Source organism: Ambystoma mexicanum, chromosome 9 (assembly GCF_040938575.1).
Source record: "Ambystoma mexicanum isolate Mex_15411 chromosome 9, UKY_AmexF1_1, whole genome shotgun sequence".
In the NCBI taxonomy this organism is placed as follows: Eukaryota; Metazoa; Chordata; class Amphibia; order Caudata; family Ambystomatidae; genus Ambystoma; species Ambystoma mexicanum.
The window spans coordinates 1,180,224,833-1,180,246,028 of NC_090931.1; the positions used below are offsets into that span (position 1 = coordinate 1,180,224,833).

The 21,196-nt window shown below is 42.6% G+C and overlaps 1 protein-coding gene across 3 annotated transcripts in view; it reads left to right on the forward strand.

Annotated features, from left to right (window-relative positions):
- Nucleotides 1-21,196, forward strand: part of LRP1B (LDL receptor related protein 1B) — a 4,835,697-nt gene that overhangs the window by 3,163,954 nt on the left and 1,650,547 nt on the right. For all 3 annotated transcript variants that reach the window (XM_069616528.1, XM_069616527.1, XM_069616526.1), the window contains exon 33: nucleotides 2,283-2,423. In XM_069616528.1, coding sequence (XP_069472629.1) covers nucleotides 2,283-2,423 — 141 coding nt within the window. The remainder of the gene's footprint in view (nucleotides 1-2,282; nucleotides 2,424-21,196) is intronic.

Consider the following 21,196-nt stretch of genomic DNA (forward strand, 5'->3'; position numbering starts at 1 on the left):
TTGAAGCTTAGAATCTTACCTTTTCAACGAACCTAGAACCGCATTCCTATTCCATACACATTTGCCGCAATCGCGAAAAACGCACTCGCGAATTTACCGCGATTTGCAAATTTCTCCACGTGTGAAAACCGCAGCTTCATTGCTTTCCTTGCTAAAAACTTGTTTGCCTCTTAAGAACCATCCCTGAATCATTGCTAGAGTGAGCCTGGACTAATATTAACTAGATACCACTCACCCTGAACCTCTAGAGGGAATTAAAAGCATTTTAGCATATTTTTCACTTCATTGCCAGCACATATAAAAGCATTTTGGGCCTGTGTTTCAACTTCTGTAGTCTAAGCTTGCTGGGGTGAACTGAATTACATTTGATTGCATTTCTGAGAACTGTGTGCTTTCCTCCCATTTCCTTGCATTGCATAAAGGGGGGAGGGGATTGCCAGAGAAAAGTGATTACATTGTTTTGTTGAAATCATATTGAGTATTTTCTGTATTGCATTTTCATTCAACATTGCATCCATCTGAATTTATATAAAGTATTCTCTACCACCTTATTCTTCTGTTCCTATTCACAAGTGTGCTAGTGCCGGACTATCCATTATTGATTACTGCTCAGATTAAGTGTGATATTCAATTATTAATTTATTATAAAGTGTGATATATATATATATATTGTTTAAATTATCAAATAAACCTTTAAACTTGCAAAGCAGAACTACTTCTTGGCTCAGTGGGGTCAGGGGGATTCCAAGAGAGGGGTGTTATATAGGGGTAGTCATCCAGAATGCATGGACTTGACATAAAGATATATTAATAAGGGTTTCCATTCAGTATCCCAGACTAGGCATTGACTTAGATGTAGTGTTGAATTGAATCCTCTTACAGTATTCACAACAACAAAGCATTGATAGCATGGATGTGTTGAATCTATCCAGCTTCCTTCTGGTTAGGTGCCCTGCTTGATGAGTACAATTGATAAAGAGAGGTCTCTTTGCTATACAACCATGCACTTCTTTTTATAAATAAAGTTGGAAACAATACATACACTGGATGTTACACCATGACTGTTTGCCTTTTCAAAATGTGCTTGAAGTTGCATATTGTGCTCATTTACGAATAAAGTGATAATGTTACATTTTTAAAGAAAAACAATGTCAACGTTCTTATAGTAAGATCCTTACTGCACTTGTCTATACAACTATATACATTTTGAAGAATAATATCTTGACATGTTTGTTCTCCCCATTCCTATTTGTGTTTTCAATTTTCAAACGATGAACTTTGGTAGAGGGAACGAATTGGGCATGACAAATGCTGGAGACCTTTTTGATACCAATGGTTTGGCACACTCCCGTGTTGGTACTAGCTGTGATTGGCAAAGCCTCTGTGAAGGATGCAATCTTTAACCATTATAAACACCCAGATCAGAATATTGAAATCTTGAGAGCCAATCGCGATATAGTACTTCCGGGCAATATTCAGCGGTGTAGCCATGGATCCACAAGCATTTGCCTCACGTTCTACACTGCCCAGCCCTTTCCCAAAATATACCTTTTGGCAGCAGTGCAACCAGTGCTTGTTGCCGTCTCCTTTCTACCTTTGCTGCTCCAGGAGATTTGCCTTTCCCTTGGCGTCCCTCTGGCTCTGTCTCATTGCCATGCAAATGAAGAACAGACGTCACTTCCTCTGCGCCCACTGAAGTGAAGTCTGATTTTAATTCCAGTGGCTTGGAGTTGGTGAAGGAGTTGCAGGGAATCCACACATAAGGCAGACCCACGAGGGCCGCATCCTCCGAATAGCTTTATTTCCTGCAATAGCAGATAATATTGCCTAGTGTGTGACCCCCAGCCCCCCTTATGGGTTCTTGCTTCAATAGGGCTCATATGTTAGGATTGCAGGCACATACAAGAATGTACCACTGGCACAGGAATATACACTTAAACATGAGAACTGATGGCACTCTTCACTGTGAAGTGGTTTCTACATTGAAGCTGCAAATGATATTATGTGGCTGATATTATTCTGAGGATGTTGTGATGGTTAAAATGTCATCATGATGATGTCGTGGTGATGTCTCTGAGTGCAAGATAATACCTTCAAAATCGACACTTTTAAGTAAACATTGAAAAAGTATGTGCCTGTTAAGTAATATATGCATATATTTCTTTTTTAAACTGCAAACCTTATTTCATGTTTTATCACACGTCTCCTCATATATTTGTCTTTTTTTCTGAAGCTTGTTTCAGAATTTACCGTCAGGTAACTTTAATGGTTTTTTTCAACAGACAAGAAACTATGGTGGGCAGACCAGAATTTAGGCCAGTTGGGCACATGCAATAAAAAAGATGGACGGAACCTCACTGTACTGCGCAATAAGACGGCTGGTGTCGTTCACATGAAAGTATACGATAAAGAATCACAGCAAGGTACGTCATGCGAAATGTCTTCATGGTGCCCTTTAGGTTGCTTGTATATCATAGCTCAATTTCTTTGTTCCTTCCACGAGGGTGGATACTTCATAAATAGTGAGTGGTCTTGTCTTCTCTCGTTCTTATTAAATGTATGGGCGCGAGCTGAAGGTGCAATATGTTTTCGTGGAAAGCATGGATGTCATTTAGGAGTTGCCAGGAGTAGCAGATGGCACCATGGTGAATTCCCTGCGACCTCTGGTGCTGCTTGAGCGACCCCTGGTGAAGAATGCAGAGGCAGTGTGGAAAAGGAAATAAAGCAGGATGTCATAGCTCTATTTATTTTTGGAATTCACCCTGTGAAGTTTAACTTTCTCACGTGCCTTATTTGCAAATATGCAGCTCTAAATGCAGGGACGTCATTTAGGGGTCACCTGAGGTCACAACTGCGACCTATGAGGTCTCTCTTGCGAACTCTAAAAAAAAAAAAAAAGATTTTGTAATGCAAGCTCCTGGGCGTGAAGATTCCCCATTGAGCCCAATAGGGGATTGGGGCATTCATGAATGGGCTCAGTAGGGAATGGGGACTTACATTACCGCTGAACTCATGATCCGGCGCTATTAGTGCCGGGGAGTTCGGCGGTAGGGCTAATATCGCCCGCGCTAATAGCGTTACCGTTACCGCCCAAGTCGTGATGAGGCCCAATGTGTCTTTCTGGAATTCGATACAATTACTAGACTCATGAAATGTTTTTTTCAGGCACACTTCAGGGGGTGAGTCACTGATTTAGTCTGTTCTTAAACGCCTCAACTCAGCCTTTCATCCTTCTGAGGTCGATAAATGAGTACCAACACAGGTTGGGCGATATTGGGTGTACATTTTTTCTATATAAAATGCTTAAGCGTAAGTGATATATAATAACACATCATTATCATTTGGTCATGGACGTCTGCTTGCATTCACAGTAATTTGGTAATATGGGCCTATATACACTGATCTTAGCGATACATATGGCGATCCATTCTTGTATGAAATGTACATCACATTATAGTGGTATCGTAACCATATCTTTCGTAGTGTACAATGTTATGTGATACCACTTCCTGTTTTGTCAATGGGTGAAATGTCGTGTTCCATTGCTTCCCGTGATATCACTTCAGGGTGGGGTCAAATGAGATCACTTCCTGTGATGTCATCAGGGGTCAAGGGTCGTGTGATGTCACTTGTGCTACCCCTGGCATTTTGGTGCAATGACGTCCCTGTGTAAATTAATGTTTGTTTTTAATGGCCGGGCAGACTGGATGTGCCAGATGCAGGGATTCTTTTTTTAGGCAACTTGATTGTTTTATGTTGCTGCAGACTATAATTTTGTTTAAAAAATAATCCACGTTTCAGTGGCCTAGATTTTCCTGTATACAGGTAAAATAGTTGGTATTGCGTTCTTTTCTCATGTCTAGCACGTCATGTCTGACTCTTGAGTCAGCCTGTTTCTTAGTGTTGTAAAAATAGGTGTTATTACTATGAAATGTGATAGTACAAAATCTATCAACCGAAGCAGGAATGTCCAGGCTGGGACGTGGCAGAGTGGAGCGTTTAACTTGGTTAGCTATGTAAATGTTATACACCATGTTGTTCTAATCAATTGTGCAGTTAAAAAGAAACATTTATTAGTGTAGCTACACGCCATCCTCTTTTGTCCCCGCCCATCCTTTTTTAAACAAAATATAGCACTACTGTTTAATAGTTGGCATTTACATAATCCTTTTGCTCATAAGCACTGTAATAATACGTGTGATGTTAATAATAAATGCAACCCTCAGAGCCAGTGCATTAGCAAATTGTGGGGTATGCACATATAAGGAGAAGTATCTAGTGAAATAGCTCATCGGGTTAAGTGCTCACTGCTGGGATCGATCCATGTTCTGCAGGTCAGAAGTTTGAATCGTAGCAAGGTCCAATTATATTCTGCTGACCATATAGCTCAGACATGTATGGTCAATGGCATATATGGCATGTGGCATATATGTGTAAAATGCAGTGGGGTCAGCCTCTTGGTCCTCATATCTATCTATCTATCTATCTATCTATCTATCTATCTATCTATCTATCTATTTACATTTATATAGCGCCCAGCAGCCCTGAGGCATCATGGCACGGTCACAAGAACAGCTCTGTTTACAGTTGAGCAAAAAACTGTTACATGCAACAGGAAAAACATCTCTGGTTACAGTGGAGCAAAAACTGTTACAGGCAAAAATCAGGATATGCAGATTCAGTAACAGTCTGTTTATATATACTTAGTTACAGTCAATTTCAGGGGAGAACTGCTTGTAGCATTGGTGGAGTCACTTAAACAGAGTGGTCCCTTGATCATCCATGCACAGATCAAAACACATTGAGGAGTCATGGGTTCCCTTTCAGTTTATTGGTTATGGACTTTTGCATTCAAATTTGATTTCACATTGCTTCTACAAATTTGACATTATGGTAAAAGTTTGTCTGTCGTAAAAACAAAGTAGAGCACTCTTTCTTACTTAATATAGTGTGTGGGGCTTTATTCCAGTTGGCTATTCCTCTTCTGCGGAAGGACCTGGATATACAAATCTGTAACTTATATATTTTGATCATACCTGTGCTATGAGGCTATAATGTTACACTGAAGGCTGCACCCCTAATCTGTCTGGGACGGGGATGTAGAACTAGAAATCAAACAAGAAGGTGTGCCCCAACAGGGAGAACTATGTATTTGAACAGTGCGGGAAGTCACTGTGGGTTGTCTCATTGGATGGCTACTGAGAACGGACAGCCCTGCAACAGGTGTGTATAACTAACACCCACTGTGGTGTCCCTGTGATGTCTCTCTTCAGGAGGGAGAGCCAGCAACCTGTGTTCATAAATAACACATAGTGGTATGTCATCGTATCGGCTCTCTGATCTACAGGAGCTTCAACACGCTGTGCTGGATACTTGCATTTATGAATATTTCACGTATTGTATTCTTTATCACAGGTGTACAATTTGTAATAACAATTTCTAAGTACTTAAAAACTAAAACAAATCAAACAAGAGTTAGAAAGAAAGAAGGAAAAGAGAAAATGGAGATTCAAAGCAAATACAGCTGATATCCAAAACATGGCAATATTTTGACAAAACTCAAAAACAAATTGCCAACAGACTGCCTGAATCGTACACTATATTCTGACCAGGAAGACCTAGTCTGAGGACAGCAAATCACTCATTGTGTCTGCATAAGTCATTCATATGAGATTGAGAGATTGTCATATTGGTTGATCGAATTGAAATCCAATAGGGAAGCAATAGTTGTGGACAAAATGCTTTAGCGTGCTGCTATTTTATGGGTCTCATTGTCTGTGGAATCAACTTGGGGTCAATAAGGCTATACTGGACATTAGATGGCAATATTCTAAAACATAGGCTATATTACTCATACTGTATTATGGCAGCACCTGCATATGTGTTGTTTTACTTGTCATATGATTTCTAGACCTGACATGTGGATCTATAATTGGTATACGTTGACAGTAAATGGCCATATGAGGCTGTAGTGGAATATTCATGGCAGTGATCTGGCCTATGTTGGGTGTATGGGTTTATCCCTGTCAGATCATGACCACCCCGCACCCCCATGGCCTGTCAAGGCAGCAATCTAGTTAAACTGTGGTTGGTAACCTTTGTGGTCTTTTATGAAACGTAAGCTTTTGTACATTCGTTAGACCTTACATTCACTTCACTTCAGGTGATAACATTGGGGTAAATGTCATTTGGTGTTATTTCATTTGATGTCATCACAATCGAAGAACAGGTGACATCACTTCCACAACCCCAGGCATGTTAGTTAATTGACGTCCCTTGTAGAAATATCAAAACATGCCATTAAAGGGTGACTTCAAAGACATAAATTACAACAGAATAGTGAATGTGATTCAGTACCATGTGCCTTTTGCAAAGAACGTGCAACTATTTTTTAATAACCAGATGCACGTTTTAAGTTTGTGCAAAACATATTAGATTGGCTAATATTAATTCACTCCAATTTATGAGGCCTCCACTTAATCAGATAGCTAATGCTGTGTGTCTGCCAATTAATTACATCCATTGTTATAAATAGAGGAAATAAAATGGAATTTATTGTCTGAAGTCGTTATTTGCTTTGTTTGTTAAAATTAATGATGTGCATGGTGCACTTCCCTCTTTTATAATTAAAAATAACAGCGCACAGTGTTTTATTAACTGCAATATTATTTCCACTGAATTATGAAACACTTCAACTAAAAGGTAAATAGCTGTTTTGTTTTAGTCTGCAACTCCGATGACAACAGAAGAGGCTGGCGGGCCTTGGGCAAGGATAGAAGCCTGCTGGAAGGTCAAAGGTGCTTATTCTTCGTTTTCTTGACCATCACTTAAAAAGCCTACTATACACCAGTCATGGCGTTACAATCGAGCTAGTTACACAAAATGGGAATTAATCACGAATGCCAACCTCCATTTTTTAACTGTCATTCCTGTAGACAACGGGGTGAATTTAAATACACTGAAATTGCTAACTTCACCTCGAGAATATATTGACAAAATCATCCTCATTAAAGAGAATCCCATTAACAGTACCACGGCGGGTAACTTAAAAGCTCCATTAGTATGAAAAATGTGCAATTTAGGACTGTGTAAGGTGCTTACATTACTACTGCGTTTGGATTTCCAAGTACAATTAGCTACTCTATTTATCATTCTGACACAGATCACGAGAGAGTTCCGCGATATCTCGTTAGTCATTACCTATCGGTCGTGTATTTAGAATGGATTAAACGAGCTGGGAGCGCACTGTCAACCAGATGCAACGGGACTAGATACTTGAACTGCCTGCACATGTGATGTACACATCTTATATCCATGTATGACCTACTTTACTGTTTAGTTCACTGTAGAATGCAAAACAAATGTAGAATTCTCAGAAAAATGTCAGCATAACTCAATTGTCTCCAATATTACCTTTCTTTGAGGTAAATGCTGCATGCTTTCTTTTAGGTTAGAGGCACTTGGACTACGTTGTTAACCCCGGAAGAATATATTAGGCCTTACTACAAGTTCACTGGTGCAGTGAAAATGTGCCCGTAAAAAAAAAGTGCCGTTTATTTTTATTGGTAACGGAATTACTGCCGCTGTTAGAATTGATGCTTGCATTAAGGGCCCGTTTCAGTTCATGAGTTGTGCACGCCGCAAAGGTAAAAAGTGCACTTTGTGGCATGCAAAACACAAGTTGCTGATTCATGGATTAAACGTTGTGTGGATCTGCACTCACTTCGCCTGGGTGCTTTACTACTTTGCGTGGTGTTGAGCGCTTTGCGCGACATACATTACCTCCACGTCCACTCTTCCTCGTCCCAGTACTTACTTCATGAGGCACCTGCCTCCGACACAGGACCTTCTTCTATTTCTTTAAATCTCTATAACTCCTCCCCCACATCCATGTCACTCAGTTTAATTTTTCCTGCCTCCGGCAGGTTGGACTTTTTCTTCCCGGTGCGGGGCACCAGGGAGCACCGATTGCTGGCCCCCTGGGGGGGGCTGTGTGGCGGGGCCCTCGGCTCCCTCAGGTGCGGCGCTGCTCCTGGGCCCCCTGCAGGGCTTGGGGTCACAGTTGAGCTAGATTGTCTCGCTCGGTTCTTTGCTGGGCTCCGGACCGCAGCGTGAGCATTGTGTCCCGGGTCCTGCACGGCCGGGGGAAGGTAAGGAGAGGGGAGGACTGGGCTTGATGTTTTTCCCCTCTCCTCCTGTTTTGGCCATCTTGATTCGACTTGGCAGTATGGGCTAGCCGTCCCTTTTGTTGTGAGGCCTCTCTGCTTCTTGTTGTGGGGTGATAGTGGCAGAGAGTCTTTGGGAGTGCCCAGGATGCACCGGATGTTAGCTGCATTATATGGGGGAAGGTAAGGAGAGGGGAGGACTGTGCTTGATATTTTTCCCCTCTCCTGCTGGTATGGCCATCTTGACTCCTTCAACATGCTGTTTTCCTCGTGCTTTGTGTGCACATCTTTATTGGAAATGATGGCAAGCACTTTGCAGTATGGGCTAAGCCTTCCCTTTTGTTGTGAGGCCTCTCTGCTTCTTGTTGTGGGGTGACTGTGACAGAGTATTTGAAAGTGCGGGGGCTCTGTTCTGTCGCAGGCATGTCACATACCACCCGCTCCTCAGAGACACACGGCCCAGGATGCACCGGATGTTAGCTGCATTATCTGGGGGAAGGTAAGGAGAGGGGAGGACTGTGCTTGATGTTTTCCCCTCTCTTGCTGGTATGACCATCTTGACTCCTTCGAAAGGCCGTTACCTCGTGCTCTGTGTACACATCTTTATTGGAAATGATGGCAAGCACTTGGCAGTATGGGCTAGCCTTCCCTTTTTGTTGTGAGGCCTCTCTGCCTCTTGTCGTGGGGTGACTGTGACAGAGTATTTGAAAGTGTGGGGGCTCTGTACTGTCACAGGCATGTCACATACCACCCGCTCCTCAGACACACACAGCCCAGGATGCACCGGATGTTGGCTGCATTCCTTGCGTGCTGCCTGTGAATACGGCGCAGATTTGGGCACGTCTGCAAGCGGCCGGAGGGGTACCGGCCTGGCATAGTCTACACTTCGGGTTCGAGTCTCAGCGGTGCTGACTCGGTCCTTCATCCTTCCTAGACCGACGCTTTGGAACAATTTAGAGCATGGGGCTACCAGCTACTGGATACAGGGCTCAAGCCACCTCTCAGCCATGTGGCGTGTTAGTGGTGTGTTTGGGTCTGTGCTAGCTATGGACGCAGACTCCTTGTCCTGTCCTCTTCCTCTAAACTGCGCGAGGGAAAGTCAAAGGAGTTGATTTGCTTTTCCCTTGTCCGGCATGGGATTATGGAAAATGCATCATGGAAGTAACGGCCATGCATGGGGTTCCCAGTGTCTCTTCTTTTAGGGCCTAGGTCCTCCGGTGCCGACGTGTTGCTTTCACACCTCCTCTCAGACTTTTGGGCAGTGATAGGGCACATGGTGGCACATGTCTGTGCTTAGAGGGGTTCTCAGAGCCCCTGGTGCCGGTGGAGGGGGATGTCACTTCAGTGGGTTTTCCAGTATAGGCATACCTCAGGTAGGGGGTTGACTTTGATGTCGGCTATCAGGGATGGATTGCTTTGCCCCACTTTGTGACAGTACTCTGCCCTTTTGACCCCAGCCTGGTGGCTCCTCTGTCGGCTGAGGGGGCCATAGTCTGCTGGACTTCTGGGCTGTCCAGTATCTTCCTTTTGATAGGTCAGATCTTTTTGTGGGCTGACAAGCATGCTGTTATATTGTGGCGCAGGCCTGTTTCAACGTCTGTGATTTCCCTCCGAATGGTTGTTGTGGGTTACTGTCTTGCCCGTTCCTCTCCCTGTTCAGGGTCAAGTTTTCTACTTGCGGGTGTTCCTGGTCCCTATGCCTTCTAGGATGTGTCACCTGCTTATGGGTCTCAAGACCCTGCACTGCTTGTCCGGACGTCTGGGGAGAGCGTACTCTGGATGTTGTGCAGGGGGGGCGCTTGCTGGCTGTTCTGGGCTGGGTTCTCAGAAGGCAGTATGTCTCGGCTCGCCTGTTGCTGAAGTTACGGGGCACGTGGCGTCTTGCATGTTTTCCAGTTCCTTGAGCCCGTCTTCGGTCTCCTGGTGTCTTATACTCTCTCCCATTGGCTCCCGACATCTCGGCTTTCGTAGTTTTGTTTTCAGTGTCCCCAGCGCTGTGAGTGTCCCTGCTATGGTGGCGGGGGGTTTCAGGTCTACAGGCTGAGGTGTGCATGGTCCTTCCTCCTGTGGCCTCTGCTACTACCAACACCAGCAGAAAGGGTCTACATTGGGGGTCCTCTCAGCTCAAGGGTTGTGAGATCTGGGGAGAGCCGGCGATCATCCAATTGGCAAGAGTTGTGCCATTGTCCAAGCTCTGGTGTACTTCGAGGAGTTGCTGGACGGTCGGCGGTTTTTGGTCCGATCGGACAATACGACGGCCTTGGCATATGTCAACTGCAAAAAGGGGTTCCGGCGGTTGCCAGTGAATTCGTCGAAAAAAATTGGTCGACCAGACAAATGGTCGAATCAAATTGGTCGAAAACCATTTCGTCGAATTTTTTTTTTTTTCTATTTTAACCCTTTTTTTTTTTTTTTGGGGGGGTCCCCCCCCCAACCCCCTTTTTTTCTCTAAAAACCCATTTTTTAACAAAACGAAAACCCAAAAATAAATATATAAATAAAAAAAAATTTTCGACGAAATGGTTTTCGACCAAATTGCGTCGACCAAATTGCAGTCGACCAGTTTTTTTTCGACGAGTTGACTGGACACCGTTCCGGCCATTTCTTGAATGCTCTGGCAGCGCTGATAGGCACCTGGGAGGACTCTCATCTGGTGTCTCTGGTGGCCTCACGTATCAGAAAGGTGGACAATGTTCAAGCGGATCTTCTCAGACGCCGGTTTTCACTCCTCTGCGGAACTGGTCCTGTTGGCCCAGGTCTTTGCGGTGACCTGTGTCAGATTAGGGTCCCTGGTTCTAGACCTGTTTGCATCCCTGGCCTCAGCAGAAGTTCCCCTCTTCTGCTCTCGGTTTCAGGCTGAGGGGATTGGGGGATGGACGCCCTCTCTGTACAGTGGCCTTGGGGTTTTCCTTTATGCCTTTCCGCCTATTCCCCTTCTGCCCCGGGTGGTTTGGCGCATCAGAGTGTCCAGGGTGACTGTGTTGTTGTTAGCTCCGTTCTGGTCCCGCCGGAGTTGGCTCCCCTCTCTGTTGGAGCTTCGGTCCTAGGAACCTTGGCTGGTTCCGAGGTGGCCGTGTCCCCTTCAAGGGGATCTGCGATTGGAATTCCACCGGATGCAATGGGCGGTGTGGCTATTGCTCAGTCTAGGTTGATATCTCAGGGGTTCTCAGATCCTGTAGTTGAGTCCAAATGGATGCTCTTAGACCCTCCACTCTGAAGGTGTTAGGCAGACATTGGGGCATTTCCGAGACTGGTATGGACGGTCTGGGATCCCTCCCCTGCGTTCTGGCCTCTTCTATCCTTCGGTTCCTCCAGGAGGGGTTTTGACAGGGGCCTAGCAGTTTTTCCAGGCTTCGCTCTCAGTGGGCCTCCATGAAATTCCTTTTGGGGGACTCTGACCGTCACTTGGATGGGGAGGTGTTAGTGGGGAAGTTGATCCAGGGTTTTTCTTCTTCCCATCCTTGTGCTGATAAAGGGCTTTCCTCTTGGGATCTCCCTCTTGTATTACGGTTCCTTCACGGGCCTCCTTTTGAGCCCATTTCCGAGATTGATATCAAACATCTTACACTGAAATCTGCTTTTCTTATTGCCCTCACTTCTGCCCGTAGGCTTGGGGAGATTGGGGCTCTCGTATGTCACGCTCCTTTCCTGAGGGTGCTGCCAGACTCGGTGTTGCCGGGGTGTGGTCCGATGTTTCTCCCTTCAGTTGTCTCTTGGTTTTCACACGTCTCAGGGTCTGGTTCTCCCTGACTTCTTTCATGATCCAAGAATGCCTGAGGAGGTGGCTCGGCTTAACATTGATGTCCGGCGGGACGCGTTGGAGTATTTGGCTTGGTTTGCTTTTTCCACCAATCTGATAGTTTTCTGATTGCTTGTGGTCCGGCTGGGGCTGGGCATAACGCATCTGTGGTTTCCATTTTCCGGTGGTTCCGGGTTGTGATCTCTAGGGCCTATGTGGCTTCTGGCCTGCCTGTGCCTGCGCACAAACAGGGGCGGTCTGCCAGGGGTTTGTCGGCTTCATGGGCCGATGCAAGGAGAGTTTTTCTCTGCAAGATATTTGTATGGCTGCCGCCTTGGCTGGTCTAGGCATTTTCATCAACCGCTCTGGGTTGAGTTTCTCCCACTCGGGGGTTGGTTCCTTCGTGGTTGGAGTTTTGTCTGTGGGGATGTGATTTAAGAGTTATTGTGGGTGTGCTTTGCTGCACTGTTTTTGGCTCTGTGTCTCATTGGGACCTTTTCCCCGTTGCTGCTTTGGTATACCTCATGAAGTAAGTACTGGGGCGAGGAAGAGTGGACGTGGAGGTAATGCTCTGATTACTTACTGGTAATCTTCATTACTCCTAGTCCTACTCTTCCTCGTCACAGTACTGACGAGCCTCCTCACCCTCCCTGCAGAAAAGGTCCCATGCTCCGGCTTGGTAATATGAAACTGAGTGACATGGATGTGGGGGAGAAGTTATAGAGATTTAAAGAAATAGAAGAAGGTCCTGTGTCGGAGGCAGGTGCCTCATGAAGTAAGTATTGTGACGAGGAAGAGTAGGGCTAGGAGTAATGAAGATTACCAGTAAGTAATCAGAGCATCACAAACAAACATTCAGAAGAATTCAAAGCTAGAACGTCAATCTGCTGGCGTGTGTTTTGCTGCACTGTTTTTGGCTCTGTGTCTCATTGGGACCTTTTCCCCGTTGCTGCTTTGGTATACCTCATGAAGTAAGTACTGGGGCGAGGAAGAGTGGACGTGGAGGTAATGCTCTGATTACTTACTTGTAATCTTCATTACTCCTAGTCCTACTCTTCCTCGTCACAGTACTGACGACCCTCCTCACCCTCCCTGCAGGGAAGGTCCCATGCTCCGGCTTGGTAATATGAAACTGAGTGACATGGATGTGGGGGAGAAGTTATAGAGATTTAAAGAAATAGAAGAAGGTCCTGTGTCGGAGGCAGGTGCCTCATGAAGTAAGTATTGAGACGAGGAAGAGTAGGGCTAGGAGTAATGAAGATTACCAGTAAGTAATCAGAGCATCACAAACAAACAAAGAAACAAATAGGGGGCGGAACATGAATATTCCCCATTCCTTGCGCAAAATATGGAAGAACGAGGAATAACGTGAGCATGTTGAGGGATGTGCCATGCAAAAAAATAGCAAGCTCAGTCAAGTGCAAACATAAACCAATTCATAGATTACTAACCGCAACTACCCAGAATAAAAAGACACATGCAAACCTTGTGATCGTACACAGAGCAAAGGATACTTTCAGTTTTGCTAGAATGCTGCTGCCTTACCAGAGACTTCTGCCGACTGCGGGCATTCAAGATAAAGGTTCTGTCATCAGAAGAGGCCAGGCTGGCACCCCTGTTGTATATGGAGGGTGTTCAGTAGGGCTGCTTCAGAGCACAGACCCAAGCACAGCACAGAGGGGAAACTCCTGGGAAAAAAAGCCCTCTGAGAGTAATGAGGATAGTCACCAACAAACTTCAAGTGTAGCAGATGAAGATGGCTTCCAATACTCACAGTGGCAGGCACAAACAAAATGAGAGGATTCACAAAAAGAGGTTCAAATGGTGGACAGAAGTTCAAGAGTAATGAGGATTCAATAAAAAAAGGCAAGAGCGAGGAAACAAGTGCTGTAGCCACTTACAGGACAATTGAGATGCAGCAATCCTTTGCCGGCATTAGAAGAATTCAAAGCTAGAACGTCAATCTGCAGGCGTACCATGGAGAGGACTGCGTAAAGACTATACCGTTACTTGCACTTGTAAAACGCGCCATAGCGGGGCCATTTGGTATGGCAGAATGATGCGGGTGATCATGACAGCATGCCCTCCTCCAAGACAGTTGTATCTAGATTTGAAGGGTCAAAGACAATGAAGCATCGAGATAATGTGCAGGCTCCCAGGTCTGATCACAGATGTTGTAACCTTTCCAGTGTACCAGATACTGCAACACTTCCTGGCGGAAACGTGAATCACAGATCCCTTTGACCTCATATTCCTTTTCTCCCTTTACTTCTATTGGAGGTGGTTTAGCCATCTGCAAATGATCAGCAGGTCTCCCCACATAAGGCAAAGTAGAGAAACGTGGAATACTGGATGGATCATTTTCCATGTAGGGTGTAAGTCAAGCAGGTAGGCAACTCTATTGATGCAATGTCATCTTCAAAAGAGACCAACATATTTTGAAGCTTTCATAAAAAACCCTTGGCTTGGAAGGTTTGGTCTAAACTGGCGACATCCGATAGTGGTAAGAAACTGAATGTCATAAATGAAAGTAGTCCAATAAATCCTTAAAGTCGCGTCCCACCAAGTCGGGGGTTTAGCCAAGTACAAGACCCCTTGCTGAATAGTGTGAAGTATAGGTGACCTGGAAGGAGACTGCGCCTGATTCTTGCACACGAGACTTATTTTTTTAATTTTATATTTTTTATTTTTTATTTTTCAGAAAAAATTGCCCTTAACGTTGATGACACGTGTTTCGGTCCTCCAAGGACCTTTCTCAAATCAGGGCTATTGATTAGTCTTAATAAAGTCATAAAAAGACAAAAAATAAACACATAAATAATCACAAAGAAAAATATGTGCATGTATCCAAAACATTAAAGTAACGGTTTGAGTATTGAAGTTAGATCAGCATAGAAAAATAAACATTTTTAGGTGAGATGCATACACACAAAAGTACATAGATGTAAAAATAATAAAAATAAAAATAAAAAGCCAGACAATAAATGGATGGGAAAAAAGGGTAGGAGAGAAGGGGTGAGATTCAAAAAGAAGATAAATACAAAATCTCCATTAGTTATTGTACACAATAAATTACTAAAACAAGCAATTTGTAATGGTCATTGTATGTCTCAGAAACAAGTGGAAACATGTTACCTTATGGTCATGTAAGAGGCCCCTGTCACAAGATGTGAAAGATAAGCTTCCATATATCATTGGGATAAATCCCTGAAAAAGCAAAAATAAACAAATAATTTTTTTATGATATGATAAATAAACTCTTGTCTTACCCTAATATAAAGCTCAAAAAGTGAATAATGCACTGGGTATTGGGTTACCAAATGGCGTGTGTTCTTGAATATTAAGGATTATTAGTTAAAAACCAAAATTACACGTGAAAAGATTAGCTTCGCACTCCTAATAACTGATGGTACGCTTTCGCGTGTGAAAATATACGTGGAAAGACATATTACACGTATGAGTACTTGCAAGGTAATCCCGCGTGAGAAAATATGATACAATGAAAGGATCCTAGTGCCTCGCGTGAGAATGTCAACCCGTAAAATCGTAATGCTGGCTTGCCACGTATACTGAACTCAAAGCGCACAAACGCGTGCGCGATAGTCCATGTTGAAGCGTAAAAGTACATCTCTACAATTATAGTACGCACATTCGCGTGCGCGTGAAAAAATGCTCTTATCGCATCTGACCGCGTGAAAATGTGGTCGCGTGAAATCGTAATTAAGGATAGGGACGTATTCTGTACTGGATGCGTACGATCGCGTGCTGGCTTGCCACGTATACTAAACTCAAAGCGCACAAACGCGTGCGCGATAATCCATGTTGAAGCGTAAAAATACATCTCTACAGTTATAATACGCACATTCGCGTGCGCGTGAAAAAATGCTCTTATCTCATCTGACCGCGTGAAAATGTGATCGCGTGAAATCGTAATTATGGATAGAGACGTATTCTTTACTGGATGCGTACGATCGCGTGCGCCTAATACATGATAAAGCGTGCGAGTAGTTTTATACAGGGTGAGTATGCACAATCGCGTGCGCGTGAAATTACAGAATCTTAGCGTGAAAAACTTGGTAGTCGATTCACACGCGTTCGCGTACGCGAAAATCGCATGAGAATGTGGATGCGTGAAAAATTCAGACGCTCTCTTACCTGCTGTTCAGATTAAGCGCGTACAATCGCAGAATTGCTACAAGTCTCAAGGGGGCGCCATTATGCGTCCTCACTGTTGTTTTATATGTTGCTAAGGGAACAATTCTCATAGAATGTCCTTCCTTCATGTTTAGTCGTATGTTCACTGGTGGCCATATTGTAATGGAGTGAAAATGCGATAAAGGTATATGTTGAGTGGCAAATTGAGAAGTAATATGTATTCAAATAAAGTCTGCACGTCATGAACTTTTGATAAATTATCAAAAAAAGGCAGAATTGCATAGAAAAAACATGTGTGTGAATGTATGAAAGAGAAAATGTCTTAATAAAGAAGACAATAATATGGAATAATGTACATAAACTGGTAAGAATGTTTACTCTTCATTATAGTTACCACAAAGTTGTAACTATAAAAAGGACACCATTTCATTATCAGAATTAAGTCCGAGTACTGTTGAATTGAATTTGCAAATCATTTTCGCCTCAGTTTGTCTGAGTCTCTTTTCTCTGTCACCTCCACGTCTTCCAAGGGTAACTTTTTGAAGGCCAATGAACTTGATGTCAGCTTTGTTATCCAATTGATGTTTCTCTTGCCAATGACAGGCAAGAGGCAGTCTAGGGTCCTGGCTTCCAATTTTGGCAAGATGTTCACGTACTCTAGTCCTGAGTTCCCTAATGGTGCTTCCAATGTATATTAATTTGCACACACATACAATCGCATAAACCACATATTTTGTCCTACAGTTTATAGATTGCTTGATTTTTATAGTCTTGTTATTGCTGCCCTTGAAACAATCTGTTTTTTCATGTGCATATTTGCAAATGGTGCAAGTTCCACATTTCCTGAAGCCATAGGTAGATTGTAGCCAATTCGATGTTCCCTCTGGTAGGTCCGGTAAGTCTGAAGGGCTTAGTTTGTTTTTGAGTGTCTGTGCTCTCTTAAAGATGATTCGTGGTTTGTTGTCAATAAAATTGGAAATATGGTCATCCAATTTCAAGAGATTCCAGTGTTTGGCCAGTATTTTTCTCACATGTTTGTGGTCGTTACCAAATTTCGTGATGAATCCTATGGTGGATGGCTCCGCAGATCTGTTCTTACTAGCTAGAGTCTGTTCCTGAGTTAGTTGTAGACTTTTGTCCAATGCCTTAGCGACACAATTGTTCGAATATCCTCTTGCCAGAAATCTTGATTGTAGAAGCCCACATTCTTTCTCAAAGTATTCTTTGGTCTGACAATTTCTTCTTGCTCTTATGAATTCACCTGCTGGTATGTTGAGAATCGTTGTACGATGATGGCAACTAGTAGCATGTAAGGTGGCATTGACCTCCGTAGGTTTACGAAATGTACGCGTTTTTATCTGGTTTTGTTCAATATATATTGTAAGGTCCAAAAAATCAATACTATTAGCATCGCAGACACCCGTGAATTGTATACCCATTTCATTAACATTGATTCTGTTTAAAAAAGCCTGGAATTCTGCTTCTGTGCCTTTCCATAGTATCAACACATCATCAATGTATCTTAACCAATACATAAGATCCTTCTGATACACTTTGTCCTTGTATATGACTGAATCCTCAAACAGTCCCATGAAGAGGTTTGCTAGGGCTGGGGCATATTTGGTGCCCATAGCAACCCCTCTTGTTTGTCTATAAAAGACATTGTTGAAATTGAAAATGTTGCATTGTAGGGAAAGCTCTAACATTTCCTTGATCATGACAATTTGATGGTACATCGAGGCTGACTCCTCCCTGAAGGTATAATCAATAGTTTTCAGAGCCCATGTATGTTGAATTGAGGTATATAATGCTTTCACATCCATGGTTGCTAAAAAACAATCATGTTCCCAGTTCCAAGATTGTTTCTTAGTGATGACATCTGTAGTGTCCTTAAGGTATGCCTTTAGTTGAGTTGCCCTGGGTCTCAAAATATTGTCCAAATACTGTGAGATATTCTCTGTTGCCCAACCTATCCCACTGACAATCGGACGGCCCTCTGGTATTGAATCATATTGCTTGTGGATTTTCGGTAAGAACTATATTATAGGTATGGTTGGGTTCTTGATAGTAAGAAAGCTCTTTTCATTGTCCGAAATAAGACCTTTTCGATACCATTCCGAAATGTAGAGTTCCACTTTTTGTGTGAACTCTTTTGTAGGGTTGACTGGTAATTTCTCATAACAACCTGGGGTGTTGAGATGATTGCCGGCCATTTTCAAATAATCATCTCGGTCCATAATAACAATGTTCCCTCCTTTGTCCGCTTCTTTGATGATTATTGAGCGGTCGGTTTCCAATTGATGTAATGCTTCTTGTTCCCTGAGGGTAAGATTGGGTTTAGTTTTGGATTGAGGATTTTTAAAATCCATTTTATACAGATCTTGAGATACTGCCTTGTAAAAGGTGTCAATGACATTGTCAGTTGCTAATTGAGGTACAAATTTAGATGTCGGTTTCAGCTCCTTCATTGATAAGGAATCGGGTTGCACATTGAAGTCTCTTAATACATTGGTGATGTCGTAATCCATAGGTTCTGCGATTGATCTTAGTAAGTAGATCTCTTCAATCTCTTTAATGCTTAGGTCACTATGAATGGCTTTGGGTTGATGTGTGTACATGCCTGGTGCCTTAGTGGCAAAGAACTTTTTTAGTTTCAATTTTCGAACAAACTTGAAAAGATCGATATGTAGATCTGTCTCATTATGAATTGTAGATGGCGCAAACGAAAGTCCTTTGTTAAGAAGCATACTTTCTTCAGTTGAAATCGGTCTAGATGATAAATTAAGAATTAAGTTTGAGCCTATTTCACTCTGTTCACTTCTCTTGAGGTTGCTCTTGTAAGCCTTTTATTTACATTTTCTTGTGATTCTTGACTGGTTAGATCTTGAACCCCCCCTCCTTCCTCTCCTCCTGGTGTGCTGGGTGTTGCTCCAATGTTCTGTGGCAACTGAAAACGGACCTGTTTCAATATGGGATTTCTATTGCCTTTTTTGTATCTCTTGATTTGATTCATGAATCCCGAGGATGATCTTCCACTTGAACTCGCTTTCACCCCTAATGGATCACTAATATTGATTAGTTCTTCTGTATTCTGTGTTTCAGGTTCCGAATCAGCATCCGAACTGGCCGATGATGTGTTGGGTGTGCTGGTTTTAGACCCAAATTTCGTCGTTGAATTGTATTTTGCCTGGAAAGTGTATACCCTATCATCTCGGTAATCTCTTTCGTCCCGGTAGTGTTTCCTCAATTTTCTCAGTTTCACTTCATCTTGATAATTCTTTAGAATGTCATGCATGGTATTATAATTTTTCTCCTTTGTCGTTTCTTGTGATTTTTTATCTACAATTTCTTTTTTGGTTTTGTCAATTAGTTCGATCGTCCTCTTGTGTTCTCGCGTTGCATGTTCAATAAGAAGTTCTATCATCTTTAGGGAACTTCCATTTAGGTTTTGTTCCCACTTCTCTGCTAAATCATTATCTAAATCATTGTTGAAGTTGGGGAAGATCAGAATGCGTAATCCTCTGGGTATTAGTTCATTTTTAGTATAGTTTTCCAAGGAGACTATCTCCCAGTATTTGTCGATTTCTTTTTTAGAAAGTCGTTCCAATTTGAAGAATAGTGCTCTCAAGTCCTCATGCTTCTGTATGGGGTTGAAGAATGCGTGTTTATTGCTGCCCCTCGGTGTAAAAAGATTTTCCGTTTCTTCCTGTCTGTTCCTAAGATATTCTGCCATTGCGTTCTATGTAGAGTCAGCCGTTGACCACAACCAATGTAAATATATTCATAAAAAACCCTTGGCTTGGAAGGTTTGGTCTAAACTGGCGACATCCGATAGTGGTAAGAAACTGAATGTCATAAATGAAAGTAGTCCAATAAATCCTTAAAGTCGCGTCCCACCAAGTCGGGGGTTTAGCCAAGTACAAGACCCCTTGCTGAATAGTGTGAAGTATAGGTGACCTGGAAGGAGACTGCGCCTGATTCTTGCACACGAGACTTATTTTTTTAATTTTATATTTTTTATTTTTTATTTTTCAGAAAAAATTGCCCTTAACGTTGATGACACGTGTTTCGGTCCTCCAAGGACCTTTCTCAAATCAGGGCTATTGATTAGTCTTAATCATAATAAAGTCATAAAAAGACAAAAAATAAACACATAAATAATCACAAAGAAAAATATGTGCATGTATCCAAAACATTAAAGTAACGGTTTGAGTATTGAAGTTAGATCAGCATAGAAAAATAAACATTTTTAGGTGAGATGCATACACACAAAAGTACATAGATGTAAAAATAATAAAAATAAAAATAAAAAGCCAGACAATAAATGGATGGGGAAAAAAGGGTAGGAGAGAAGGGGTGAGATTCAAAAAGAAGATAAATACAAAATCTCCATTAGTTATTGTACACAATAAATTACTAAAACAAGCAATTTGTAATGGTCATTGTATGTCTCAGAAACAAGTGGAAACATGTTACCTTATGGTCATGTAAGAGGCCCCTGTCACAAGATGTGAAAGATAAGCTTCCATATATCATTGGGATAAATCCCTGAAAAAGCAAAAATAAACAAATAATTTTTTTATGATATGATAAATAAACTCTTGTCTTACCCTAATATAAAGCTCAAAAAGTGAATAATGCACTGGGTATTGGGTTACCAAATGGCGTGTGTTCTTGAATATTAAGGATTATTAGTTAAAAACCAAAATTACACGTGAAAAGATTAGCTTCGCACTCCTAATAACTGATGGTACGCTTTCGCGTGTGAAAATATACGTGGAAAGACATATTACACGTATGAGTACTTGCAAGGTAATCCCGCGTGAGAAAATATGATACAATGAAAGGATCCTAGTGCCTCGCGTGACAATGTCAACCCGTAAAATCGTAATGCTGGCTTGCCACGTATACTGAACTCAAAGCGCACAAACGCGTGCGCGATAGTCCATGTTGAAGCGTAAAAGTACATCTCTACAATTATAGTACGCACATTCGCGTGCGCGTGAAAAAATGCTCTTATCGCATCTGACCGCGTGAAAATGTGGTCGCGTGAAATCGTAATTAAGGATAGGGACGTATTCTGTACTGGATGCGTACGATCGCGTGCTGGCTTGCCACGTATACTAAACTCAAAGCG